This window comes from Dromaius novaehollandiae, chromosome 25 (genome assembly GCF_036370855.1).
Source record: "Dromaius novaehollandiae isolate bDroNov1 chromosome 25, bDroNov1.hap1, whole genome shotgun sequence".
Taxonomy (NCBI): domain Eukaryota; kingdom Metazoa; phylum Chordata; class Aves; order Casuariiformes; family Dromaiidae; genus Dromaius; species Dromaius novaehollandiae.
In genome coordinates, this window is record NC_088122.1 from 4,323,291 (window position 1) to 4,336,205 (window position 12,915).

General features: G+C 52.6%; 1 protein-coding gene across 2 annotated transcripts; it reads left to right on the forward strand.

Moving 5' to 3' along the window:
- The first annotated feature begins 790 nt into the window (after positions 1-790).
- PRAM1 (PML-RARA regulated adaptor molecule 1) lies at positions 791-12,407 on the forward strand. 2 transcript variants are annotated; one of them, XM_064497598.1, is made up of 10 exons: positions 791-1,402; positions 3,771-4,467; positions 6,932-7,004; positions 7,603-7,715; positions 8,637-8,691; positions 9,314-9,407; positions 10,006-10,168; positions 10,692-10,725; positions 11,562-11,596; positions 11,850-12,407. In XM_064497598.1, the coding sequence occupies exons 1-10, from the start codon at positions 1,400-1,402 to the stop codon at positions 11,852-11,854; spliced, it is 1,272 nt and encodes a 423-aa protein (XP_064353668.1). In that variant the 5' UTR covers positions 791-1,399; the 3' UTR covers positions 11,855-12,407. The 2 variants fall into 2 exon arrangements, with proteins under 2 accessions (XP_064353668.1, XP_064353669.1); XM_064497599.1 differs by lacking the exon at positions 3,771-4,467 and having other exon boundaries at positions 796-1,402; positions 11,850-12,402.
- Positions 12,408-12,915: the final 508 nt, after the last annotated feature.

A 12,915-nucleotide genomic window follows, 5' to 3' on the forward strand; every position in this document is an offset into this window, starting at 1 on the left:
TCCCTGGGCACCACCAACCTGGCCCCAGGCCTCCCTGTCCCCCCCAGGCCCCACAAACAGGGCCCTCGGGCCTCCCTGTCCCCCCTGGGCACCACCAACCCGTGATGGAGACCCGTCTTTCCACCATGGTTGGTGTCACAGCGGCCACCTGCCCTGCACCAGTGTGTTCGACTCCCCTCCAGTTTCCGGAGGCAATACGGGTGTGGGGCCTCCCAGTACTGCCCCTTTCCATGTTCTCCCCAGCTGGTGGTATCAAAACTCTCCGGCGTGCCATCAGGCACCCACTCCCCTCCACAGGAGCTCCCCAGGACCATCGCCATTTGGCCAAAGCCTGTGGAGCCTCCATGTGAGCCTTCCCCAAGTTCTCTACTCGCTGTGTTATCATTAAAATGGTCCTTTTGGCAGCCAGCCTCAGGCAGGAGCCAGCCACAAGTGCTCTTGCTGGAGCATCTTCCCAAGGGGGCAAAGGGACACTCGTCCTCAGGGCAGGGACATGGCAGTTCGTGTCAGGCCATGGTCCTCTGGAAACCGCAGGCATGGCCTGGGCAGGAAATTCCCCTCTGCAGAGCAAGGCTTTGCTCCACACTGACAGGATTGACTCAACCTTTCAGACCTTTCCTGTCTCTGAGGCAATAAACAGTGAAAACAGGACATTTCAACACACTGATGGCCTAATTCAGCACTATGCTGTGCAAAGCACTTCCCCTGCTTTCCCATCAAAGCCCAGCTCTTCTAGGGGTCAAATATTTTGGATGTGTCTCAGCATCTGAGATCTGGAGGCCTTGTCATAACCCTCCTCTGAGACAAGGTGGCTGGGTTCCTGCACGTGGAGCTGAGCTGACGTTGTTACACGGGCTGTATTGGCTTTGCTGTGTTACTCAGAAACAGCTGGTAGGAGATGGTGGAACGAAGCCACCCAAGAGCAGACCACGCATCTCTTCCATTCTCTGCAGGTCCCGTGGTGCTTTGGAGACCTGATGTGAAGCACGTCCATGCCAGCCATGGCGAAATGAGGACATAATCTGCCTTCCTGTTCATTGCAGGAACCCAGCCACCTTATCTCAGAATTGCTTCCCAAATCCAAGGCTCTTTCCCAGCTACCTGTCAGGCCATTTTATGGACAGTAGGGCTCAATGGACCTTAAACCCTCAACAACATCAGAGCAAGAAAGCTGCTGCTGCTCCTCCTCCTCCTCTTGATGTTTTACATCATCAGACTACAGCTACTTCCTGGCATTACACACAGCTTCTTGCCAACCACCAGAGAAGAGTCTCTCGTTTCAGAGGAGGGGGATTCTGCTGCTCGTGAGAGACTCCCCTTCCACAAGTCCTTGTGCTTGGATGCCTCTGGTGGTCCTTGGGACGGAGATGAGCATGTAGAAAGTGTCTGCTGATGGAAAATGGTAAGTAATATCTGTAGCTGGGCCACTTACACTTGGGCAGTGTTGTGTCTGGGGACAGAGCATAGGGAGTAGGGCAGTCTCTCCCACTGTAACGCCTGGAAAACTAGAGGGTTTCTTTGGCTTTGTCATTGCAAGGTGCTAGATCCTTGCTCCTCCTCAGCAAGTAGCTCCCCTCTTTAGACAATAGCTCTTTTGTCCCACTGGTGCTTATTGAAACCCCAGCTAATCTGAAATAGCTGCTGAATGCCAGACAGAAACTATAAAATTATCACTTTGCTCTGTTCTGAAATGTAGCCAGTCTGGGCTAGCAAATGTACAGCAGAAGGCAAAATCCTTATGTACAGCTGACCTGATCAAAGCTTGCAAAGTCTCTGGCAACTTACTGGATTCAGTGCAAGAATTGCCGGATGACACTGAATTGCACAAGAGGTTGGATATAAAATCTGTGAAAGAAGAGAAGATTACATTGTACCACTGAATCCAGAAGACCACTTATTGATGCAAAATATGTTGAAAAAGCTAGAATTTTTCAGAACACAGCAACAGCAGTGCAGTATCCCATAAAAAACCTTTGCTCATGGAATGGCTGACATTGGTATTTACAAACATTTGAATCATTCAGAAGCCGAATGCATGTTTGGGAATATTGAAAAAGTTGCTTTATTCACTAATTTGTGTGAAAGCTCCACTAATTGGTGGGCAGGAAATAGTGAATTCTCTCCTCTATCACAGACTATTTTTAGAGTACTCAGCTTGCAGCCTTTTACTGGGGGAAATTGAGGTGACTGCCACACACAGTTCCAGGCACGTGAGGGGAACTCGCACTTATTTAGGTGTGTAAACTTGAGCAGTTATGTCTGCAAATATTGCTGTAGCTTCTCTGCATGTTAGTCCTTCCCTTGTGAAAGAAAAAATTATGCAACCACAAACTCAAATTGAAATCCCAGAGGGAGGAGAACTTCAAGATCTACTAGCGGCAGAGCAAACTTGGCAGACCAACTAGCTCTGATGCAACAGGACGTGGTGGTCCTGGTGTAATGGAGCGGTAGAAAGATTGAGGAGGAAGAAAATGGTCTCTCTACTATTTGGTCCATCTGAGAAGCTTACAACAATCTAACCACATCACACCTGAGGTCTCTGCCATACCTTGAGCTTGGCACTCCTCTCCCAAAAGTCATCCATACTCCTCGTGGCAGCCTTTCTTCGGAGACTTCTGAAAGAGATGCTTTTAGGTCACTCAGGAAGCTCGGGGCAGCTTTTGTGTGAGGCTGGGACACTGGTGTGTCCTAGTTCGTTGTGTGTGCTCAGCACAATGTGAGCTGCACAGGAAATGCGCTGGTCAAAAAAGTAGGGCAGGCCTGCTGCCTCTTCACCTTACTTGTACAGACTGTGCTAGGATGAATTTCAGCAGTGCCATCCCAGGTTTTCCTCCGATGGTTTCTGTGAAGGGTGCTGACTGCTCTGTGCTGTCTCCACGACACAGGTACAACAGCCTGCAGTCCCCAGACAGCCAGGGCCACTTCTCCTTGCAGTGGCAGTCACAAAGGAGGATACATCCCCACGTGGACGTATGGTTCCTTCTATAATAATAAGGGAAGTGGTGTTTGGGGTTGCCCTGCTCAGTGCTTTCAAAAGAGACTGCGAGGAAGCTGCCACACTCTTCTCTCTCAGGGAAAACCCAGTGACACACACTGAGTCTTTAGCCAGAAACCACTTCCCTTGCAAATTGTGCATCTAACAGCACCATCCTGCTCTTATCAGCCAGATAAGCTGTGGCACGGGACTGCTGGCATCACCCATCAGCAGTGGTCTCAGAGGCCAGGCTGACTGCTGCTTGGGAATCAGTATTTCAGCAAGGTGGTCCTTTTCCCTGATTGAGGACCAGAGGCATGAGATGGAAAGTCAAGGGGGAGCACGACCATCTCCCCAGTGCCCTGGGTTTACCATGGAGTTCATGGGAACCAGGACCAGAGCAAGGCAGGTTGCTCCCATCTGAGCCCTGTGCAATATCTAAGGCTCAAATTCCATCCTCATCATCTTCGTTACCAGTATGACATAGTCCCCTGCCCTGTGTCACCCTTTTGAAGGTCCCTCATAGCAAACTGAGGGAGGATCAGATAAAAAAGGCTCCATAAAACTCCTCCTGGATGCCCTCATGGTGGTGGGACCTGTTCCTGGTCTGGTGCAGTCTGCCCAAGGAGCTATTTTCTCGGACACCTTCCAGGACCACTATGGGCAAAGACTGCTTTTCATAGAGGAGGCTCAGTGTCAGGCCGTGTTGAAACGATGCTGCATTCTCCAAGGGGAAATGTTTTTGGCTGTGATTCATTTTCCTTCAGGATGTTTTAACTGGAGCTTTTCTTAACAGTCACAGACACATCTGGAAGGGAGAGAGGCCCTTGTGAGGCACCTACGAGCAAAGCTCCAAGGGAACAGGAAAGACACTCCCGAAGCAGGCAGCTGGCCGGAGAATCGCTCTGCAGCATGCCGTGCAGCAGAGCTGGGACAGACCCCTGCGCCAGGTTCCAAGGGTGAGCCACCTCCCGAGCCCCCCAGGACCAGGAGAGTGGATTTCACCAAAGCCCCTCTATCTCGCAATAAAGGCCAGAATGAGGGACAGAGTTTGCCTACTCCTCCCTTTGGTGAGAACCCAGCATGGGGGACGCGACTGAAGAAGGGGATTGCTCAAGAGGCCAATTCCCACCCAACCGCTGCAAAGCCAGGACGAAGAGAGGCATTGAACAAGGACATTGGAGCTGCCTCAGAACCTCCCCAGAGAAGCCCAGCCCAGCAGAAATGGCCACTTGTCAAAGACAAGGGTGCTCCAACAGTTCCTGCCGAAAGAGCGTCTGTTCCAGCTTCCCTGAATGCTGTGGGAAGCACCCAGGAGACAGGGCACCCAGCTCCGCCTCGGAGGAAGCCCTTGCCACACGTTAAGGCCCTGGGAGTGAGGCCACCCAAGCCCAGGCGCCCTCCTCTTGTGGACCTGGAGAAGTTCGGTGCAGCAGCACGTCCTGGGGTACCCGGCCATCCTGCCACAGAACCATCGAGGAACACTCCGCCAAGTATGGCCAGGCACATCCCACAAAGGCAGACCTAGGAAGGAAAAACTCCCCAGTTAGGGTCTGGAGCTCCTTGTAGATAGAAAAATTAGGGGGAGTCAAGGGGGGGTGGGCGGTTATAATGACAAAGGGGCTTTTGTAGACATAGCATATGGAAAAGAATGAGAGAGAAGGCCAGTAGGTGAAGAGTGAGTCCAGTGAAAGGCACTAAGATGGCTGGCGGCTGGAGCACATAGTGAAACAGGAGAGGCTGAGACCTGGGTTTGTTCCGCTGGGAGGAAAGAGGGCAAAGAGGAGATCATATTGCTGCCTACAGCTACCTAACGCAGGGTGTAGAGAGGATGGAGGTTAAATGTGAGGAAAAACTTCTTCCCTGTGAGAGCGGTGCAGCCCTGCAACAGAGACCAAAGGGATGGGGAATCTCCATCCCTGGAGATATTCATATCTCAGCTGGATGAGGCCCTGATCAACCTGCTCTAGCTCTGAAGCCAGCCCTACTCTGAGCAGGAGGTTGGACTAGAGACTCCAGATATCCTTTCCAACCTGTCCAACCTATGATTGCAAGAGCAGACAAGCCTGACTGGTGGGAGCTGGTCTCCTCCACCCCACGGAGGAGAAGCACTTATGCACCCTTTGGCTTAGGGGCAGAGGCAATCTGAAGCTGGCAGTGTGTTGCCTACAATGCCGTCCACCTCCAAGCCCAAGGGAGCTGCTGAGACTCCCTGGGAACAGCCCGCTGGGGCCTGCTTTGTGTGCCCCTCACCGGCTGCCAGCTGTCTTTGGGATGTGGGGCTTGGTGCCTTTTGGATGTGGCTGTCCCTTTCCATTTGGCATGACCTTTGCTGTGCTCTGCCTTCCAGATCTAGGCAGACTTGCTGCTTTCTAATAGCCACCGCTCTGCTAATCGATGCTCTTGGATTTGAAACTTGTTTCAAATTCCACTTCTTCTTCAAGTTTTCTAAAAGTGCTTGTTCTCCACTCTGTTTTAAGGGTGTTTCCCTATTAACCAGCTTATGCCAACTTGCCATAACCATAGGGTCCATCTGCAAGCAATACATGAGCTTCTCTTACTGTAACATCTCAGCGTCTCACATTCAACCACATGGTACCATGTGAGACAGAACAGTGCTGCTTTTCCTACTGAGAAACCAAGGATCAGAAAGAAAGCCTGGCTTGTTCAGGGGAAGAGAAATAGAGACTTCAACAGAGGTCTTTTGAGTCTTGTAGACTGAGAGTTGTACAGCTCTGAGTCTAGAAGAGCTCGACCAGACCATGCTACAAGATGATATGGACAGAGGGAGGAAAAAGGGGAGAACTGAGACTGAGTGGCAGCTCGATCTGGAAATGGAAGGGTGATTCTGGCTGATACTTCTGCTCTTTTGCCTACATGGGATGGGGCTGTGTATTAAGCCAAATATTTTGAGATGCAGCCATAATATGAGTAAAATCACCTGTAGCCATGCTGGGCTTATAGAGCAGATCATTAGCAAGAAAGTAGAGCCTCTCTTCCTTTCCTTATGAGAACTGCAAAACCAAACTGTTCTATTTAATTAATGTATTAGCTCATTATATTGTGGTACCACTCACAGGCCTTCATCAGACCTGGGCCAGCCGTTGTGCTGGGCGTTGCTCACCCACAGAAAGGGCCCCCAGCCCCCGGCACTGTCACAGCTTGGAAGGCAGAATGTGGCCCTAGGAGATGAGTGAATGACCTCTTTTCCGTGTGTCTTACAAACTGGTAGTTTTCAAGTATTGATTTGTCTCATGGATACTGAGGAAAGTTTGAAAATGTAAAATGACCCTCCCCTCCCCAATTTGGTTATTTCTGTTAATCACAATTTTGAGGGCAACCGTAAGATTTTTAGGGCCTGGTTTCTGATTGTTCATTCCTTGGTACAGTAATTTCAGCAGTGCTGGGATATTGTATCATGGATGTTCATGCCAGTGGTTGCCTGGTCTGGCAGACCAGGATGGTGACAGCTAGGAGTCTAGTGATAAAAATAATGGCATCATAGCAGGGATGTAAGTATATAGGGGATTGTACAGGGGACAGCAGCACTCCTGAGTGGATGGAGATGTACAGGACTCGCACTGATTCTGATACAGCTCTGGGTTTGGAGTGTTCACCATATTCAAAATACCTATCTTAGCCTCTTTTCCTCCCTTTTCCTCACTGGTCCAGGGAGAAAAGAACATTAAGAACATGGGAATATGTATATTAAAGCTCTCCACTGAGCTTCTCAATGAGCCGTGTTCCAGAGTGTAAGGAAGGAAAGGAAATCCGCAAAGGGGCTGTGGAGCAAAATCTCCTCCCTGTATTCAGATCTGCAGTCAGTTTAATCACCCTGCATCACTCCGCACAAAAACTAGTCCAGGGAGGCTCTGAATTTCAGAACAAATTACAGAGTTGAGGAGAAGACTTGAAATAATCTCTTGTGGCTCCCTCCTGTTTCTGTTTTTACCATAGATTACCCGAAACCAGGTAATACTGCATCAGCCGCAGCACGGTTCCCACCCCAGAACGCTCCGAGTTTAACAGGGTAGGTGTCAAGGTGGCACTTTTATTTCAGGCGCTCTCTCTGTGCTGTCTCGATTCGGTGGAAAGGTCATGAGAGGGAATGCCAAGAGGGTCCTTGGGTTTTCCTGCCTACTTTTAGTGCCCAGCTTGAGACAGCAAGTTCCACCAGTGCAGAGTGCGATTATTCCGCATAGCCATGGTTTAAATCCCTTGCATAAGTGGGAAAGATATAGCCAAGAATTGGGGCCCAGACCTGTGACCCTCCAGCCCCCAAACAAACTCTGCCGGAGCGCCAGGCTGGCAGAATCGTGCCCATGGGCTGGTGCATGGTACATGTCACCCTGGCCTGGCTGCAGGCGTCACACGCCGCTGATGATCCCCATCACCTTGGGGTGCTGTGCCCCATTGCTGAGCCTTGCAAGGAGCTGCTGGCCCGCAGCACAGAGCTGCCATCCCGCTCTGCCCCGTGCTCAGGGCCAAACGTGGGCAGCGCGGCTGCCTGCCCCTTGTTGTCCAGCCGCCTTCCTGGCCGGCTGCTCAGACCCTCAGACCCTCTGCCCTCAGTCCCTCGTGCGGTCGCTGCAACTCAGTTTCCTAATGGCAGTTTCCCACTGCTCCAGGGAAGAAGATGAGATATATGACGACGTAGAGCCTGTTGGACTGCTCAGGAGAGGCCAAGGGTTTCCGCCGCCCCCCGCGTCCCAGCCCTCAGCGTATTCCCGCTCCAGAGGAGGTACGTATGGAAGGGGCTGTGATACTGGCTGTGGACCAGACAGCCCCAAGGCCCCAGTGACCACAGGCAGCAGCGGAGCGTGCGCTGGAAGCCAGCTGCTCCCACGCACACACGGGCTGCGCGTTTCTCTGCAGCCTCGTACATGGGCAGGGGCAACTCTGAAACCCCCCGGTGCTCAGAGGACTGAAACTCTCACCCCCAAATGTTCTCACCAGCTGGATCCCTTCCAGGCGGGCCAAATAGCGTCACCTGAGCCCAGGGATGTCCGTGGCCCCTTCTCCGCGCAGGCAGCCCCAAGGGCCATGGAGAGCAGCTGCTCCAGTACTGCCACAATGTCCTGTCACGCTCCAGGCTGTTTCAAGGCGTCACTCTGAATTCAGCTGCCAGACAGTCCTGGAGGTCTCAGGGCTTGGAGCCGTGGAGGGAAAGCTCTCCCTGCTGTTCCAGTCTCGTTTGCCTGGCTGGTTTAATGCTCCCCTTCCCTCCTGCCCTCCTTATGGAGACAGCTTTCACCTGAGGGAAGAGCAACATTAGCTCCAGCTTCTTCCCAAATGACGTACACTGAACAGAGAAATGCCATTTATGCCACAGGAAAGCATTAAGTTTCTACCCAGATTCACTTAACTCCATTGATGAGTTACACTGAGCAAACCGTTCCCCTGCGGAGGAGTGGGACAAGCAGAGGGATCCAGGGCTGGGCTCCTGGTTAGGCTGTGCACAGGCATGGGATGGGATAAAGTGAGAGTGAGTGACTGGGAAATGGATCTGGCTCTTCCCAGGAAGGCCAGCTGGTAGAGCAAACTGGGATGGGCCCAGTCTCCCCAGTATGGCCTGCAGATATTCCCTGTGTTGTGTCTCAGAGGGCACCTACACCATCTACCAGCCTCACACCAACTCCCCTCCCTGGGTTTGATTTTACAGGTGGAGATGCTGGTCTGGCCTCTAACAGGGTTGCCCTGGTGCCAGCTGCACAGAGGTAACAAGGGTTTTTATTGATTTTTGTGGGCCCAAAAGTACCAGGAAATCGGGACTCATTGCCCGTTTGCTGTGCTATGGCAAAGCCGGAGGTTCAGTGGTCTTTTCTGGCGTTGCAGTAGGAATGTCTGTGGTGAAAAGCACAAGTGGCTGCAAAGTTTTCCAGCTGGCAAGAGACCAGACGGGACTGTCGGCGCGGTGGGTGAGCAGTGCCGTGAGCACTGTCAGTCAACATGCTGGCCCAGCCACCGCTATTGAGAGCAGCCACAGCGAATCTGGGGCACCCTCCTGCCACAAATACGCCTCCTCCCCACCATGACACGCCTGTAACTGTGGCTGGGTTTAGCTCAGTTCACGCCAGGCAGAAGTCTCAAGCACGGCACAGTTAAAAGCCTTCCACATCGTGCTATAAAGGTGTGAGACATCCCGGATCAGGCAGGATTAAACCTGAACCCAGAGGGGTTCTAGCACCATGGGGGGGGCACCTTTGGGTGCTGGGGGAGACCCTGTGCAAAGGAAACACGACAGGCCACGATGGGACAACAGCCTGGGAAGAAGGGGATGGGAAGGAGCAGAGAGCTGGGGTTACCTGAGCTTTTCTGTGACTCTCAACGACTCTGCAGAGAAGCCCAGATCTTTCGGAAGACAAAGGTGATGACGCTCAAGGAGTGCAAGAAGGAGGAGAAGGCAGACAGGGAGTTTCAGAAGAAGTTCAAAGTAAGCAGTAATGAATGGTTTCTTATCCCTCTAAGCTCACCCTCACCACCACCTCCGAGAAGGATGTAATGTAAAGGCAGAGAAGAGCTGTGCACTGCAGAGATCAGACAAAATGCCTTTTAGCTTGGAATTAAGCACAGATATCAAATTCCCCATTACGAGGCCAATGGTGGGTCCATGGTGCACAAGGACTGTGCCTGAGTTGCCAAGAGGCCGGGGCTCTGTCGGGGACCACAGGCCACAGCAGCCCTCGGTCTCCACTTGGGTATCTGCAAGGGGAGAGGGAGAATTCCCAGTTCCTTACTGGATTCTGCTCCTTGCAAGGATGTCAGGAAGCCCTGAACATCCTGGTGCTATGGGGTTTTCCAGGCTCCCAGCTCAACAGTAGCCTCTCCTCCCCTGCAGCCTGCCAGTGGCAGGTGAAACTTGCCCCATTCCCCACTGAAACATTCCCCAAATACGGCCAGTCCACAGGACGTTTTGCCTAAGAGGAATCTGCTTTCTCCAAGAAGGGAGAGTGATCCTGCCCAGCTCGTGCTCCTCTAGGGCAGCTGCCCGCGCTGTTGCCAGGGTGGTAGCAACGCTGTTTGTGTTCCAGTTCGAAGGAAACATCCATGTCCTCACACAAATGATGGTTGACCCTGCAGCGACGGAGAAGAGAGGCGGAGGGAAGAACCTCCCACTCAGACGAGGAGAAATTCTAGATGTCATTCAGTTTACAAATCGGGAGCAAATCCTCTGCCGAAACAGCCAGAGGAGATGTAAGTTTGTGGGGTCTGAGGCTCTGCCGAGGGCGGGGAGAGCAGTGCACAGCTTCCAGGCAGTTGCTAGTAGAAACATCTTTCTTCACACGCACTGATGGCACTGATAGACTGGAGGGGACATCGCATTGCCATCAGAGAGAAGAGACTCAACATTTGTCCTGGGTCTCAAATGTTCCTACTTACGTTTGCAAAAATGTCCTGCTTTTCTTTCCACTCTGCACCAGCCTTTGTGCCTTTTTCTCTGCTTTTAATCTCCCTCTGCAGGAGCAGCCCTTTTGCTGGGGTTCTCAAAGCTCTTTAGTCTCTGCAGCTTCCTTTCCGCCTGCAAACAGCAGCCCCCATTGCAGTAGTTGCATCGTATATGCCCACCTCTCACTCCTACCCAAAAGCACGCACAGTGGGGATGTGAGATGAAGCTGAACCCTTCCCATCCAGGACAGGGACAGGCACGGGGGTGCAACCCCTCCTTGCACTCCTCCTTCTGGCACTTCCTGACGTCCTTTTCCTCGCTCTCTTCCAGATGGCTACGTGCCCCGGGCCGTGATGCTGCACCTGTGAGTACCCCTTCCCCAGCCGCTTCCTCCCCGTTCCAGCGGTTGTGGCAGTTGCCCAGCACAGCTGGCACTGAACCAGCCCCGGCCTTCGAGTGCCGACTCAAAACCATCCCAGGGACACAAACTGTGCAGCAATCCCCAAGGATAACGCCTGCTCATTAACCGGAAGGGAAAAATCTGCCCTTTCCAGGGATTTTGGGTGTCAGAAGAGGTTCTGGCACTGATTCATGAGAGAGGGAGAGTAGCAACTTCCCAGGGCTTTGCGAGCCCTCCTGAATCCGCACGGCTGGGTCTGAGGCTCCCGGCAGCCTGGGACAGGGCTCCCGTTCCCAGTGCGAGGAGGAGCTTGGCGAGGGACCGAGCCACGCTCTCCCCATGCCGGAGGATCCCATCTCTGCGGGAGGGGCAGCCAAAGGAGACTCACTTCACAGTTTATATGGCCTCGCACAAGGCTGTTTGAAGGTCCTAGTGGCATGGGGAGCAGGGCAGCGACGGGGCTGGGAGGAGCAGAGCTGTCACGAGCCAGAAAATGGCAAAGAGAAAACAGCAAAGAGCAGCAGGGTCAGCTTTTGGCACAGGGATTGTGTGTAGGAAAAAAAATCCCATTTCCTGTTGTGTTCAATCCTCTGCGATGGCATGGGGAAGGGCAGCAATTTGTCCCACCGCTGCGGACGTCAGCCCAGAAGAGTGACCGTGAATCTGGGAGGAGGCAAAAGGGGCTGGACACGACAGAGATGTAGGAGCAGGAGCTGGCCCTTGCCTGGGTGGTGGGAGGTGGTGGCAGCATTCCCGGGGGTGCCAGACTCCTCACAGCGCCCTGTTCTTTTTCCTCGTAGGGACACTGACATCTACGACGACGTTGAGATTTACGGTAGGTGCAGAAGTGAGTTGTGCCTTAGCCCCTTGCTGAGGGGCCGGGAGCTGCTCCCTCTGCACAGGGGAGGCAGCGGAGGTATCCAGAGCTCCTGCTCGTCCAGGGCTCCCTTAGTCCAACAGGCATCATGTTTCCTTCTCTCCTTTGAGATGTCCCTGATCATGCAGGGAACTAGGGAAGCCCTTTCAGGAGATACATGTACTTTAACTGTAACAATGAACAAATATTTTTGTCTATTCCTGTCCGGCAGGTTGAACAGTCCATGCTAAAGCAAAAGTCACGAGACATCATCAACAGCGAGAACTCTCTGAGGGCCTAAACATGAGAAGCACTATATGCCCTGCTCCTGCTGCCTTTCAGACAGCCTGGCAAAGTGGCCGTGTCCTTGCCAAAATCATCAGGAAGGCTCGCCGTTCTGCAAGGATCTTGTCCCGCTAAAGCAGGGACCAGCCAGGGGGTTGAAAGTGATCTTTAAATCAAGCTGTCTTCTCTGTGGCTTTATTTTGTCTGTGTAAAATATGGCAATGATATGAGAGGGTTTCATGGTCTTAATTGGGGATTTTTTTTTTAATCTGAGGCTTTTCTGGTTTTGAAATCCTTGTTGTGCTGGAAAAGGGCAGGTATCACCACAGTCAGGTTTGAAATGCCAGCACTCAAGGTGTGATTACCAAGGAGATGTAAATAAAAGAGAATAGTTAGAACGAAAGGCACTTTCTAAAGGCGCAGGAGCCCCCACTTCGTCTGAGCCCCGAGAAACCTGCTGTGCGGTTGCTGCCGCCTCCCTGGCTGACACACAGCAGAGCCAGAGGGGATGAAGTATCTGGTTCCCGACGAGCACGTCTCATCCTTACATCCCAGAGAGGGATGCGAACAGGCGTTGGGGTCATTTCTGAGTGTGTTGTGCAAACCCTCGCAGCACCCCAGTTGTCTCCGTGCATTGGCCAGGAGATTAAAGCTTGGTGGGACTTCAGAAATTTGGTTCTAGTTCTCGGCTCTGCCGCGGTCTCCTCATGTAACCTTAGACAGCTCTCTCAGTTTGAGCCCCACGTCGTTGCCATGGCCTCAGTCTGCATCCCGGCCCAGGGCTCCTGGTCCTCCTCTGCGTGCAGCCCTGCGCACGTGGCTGGATGCAAAGTGCAGTTGTGCCAGGTTTTAATATTTCTGCAGTCTCCAGAACATCTGCAGGCTGGGATCAGTGCTGTATCTCTAAACTAACCCAGCCAATCCTTGGCTGCCTCCTGCGCAACTCTCTTCCTCCACAGAGGCCCTTGGACTGAACCAGAGTCAGATTGACCGAGGAAATACTCTAAAAAATT

What these genes read in the sequence shown, in the direction of transcription:
- PRAM1 (XM_064497598.1), top strand. An exon ending in CTGGTGCCAGCTGCACAGAG is followed by an intron (nt 8,692 to 9,313) that starts GTAACAAGGGTT and finishes ACGACTCTGCAG; the next exon opens with AGAAGCCCAGATCTTTCGGA. An exon ending in CGGGCCGTGATGCTGCACCT is followed by an intron (nt 10,726 to 11,561) that starts GTGAGTACCCCT and finishes TTTTCCTCGTAG; the next exon opens with GGACACTGACATCTACGACG.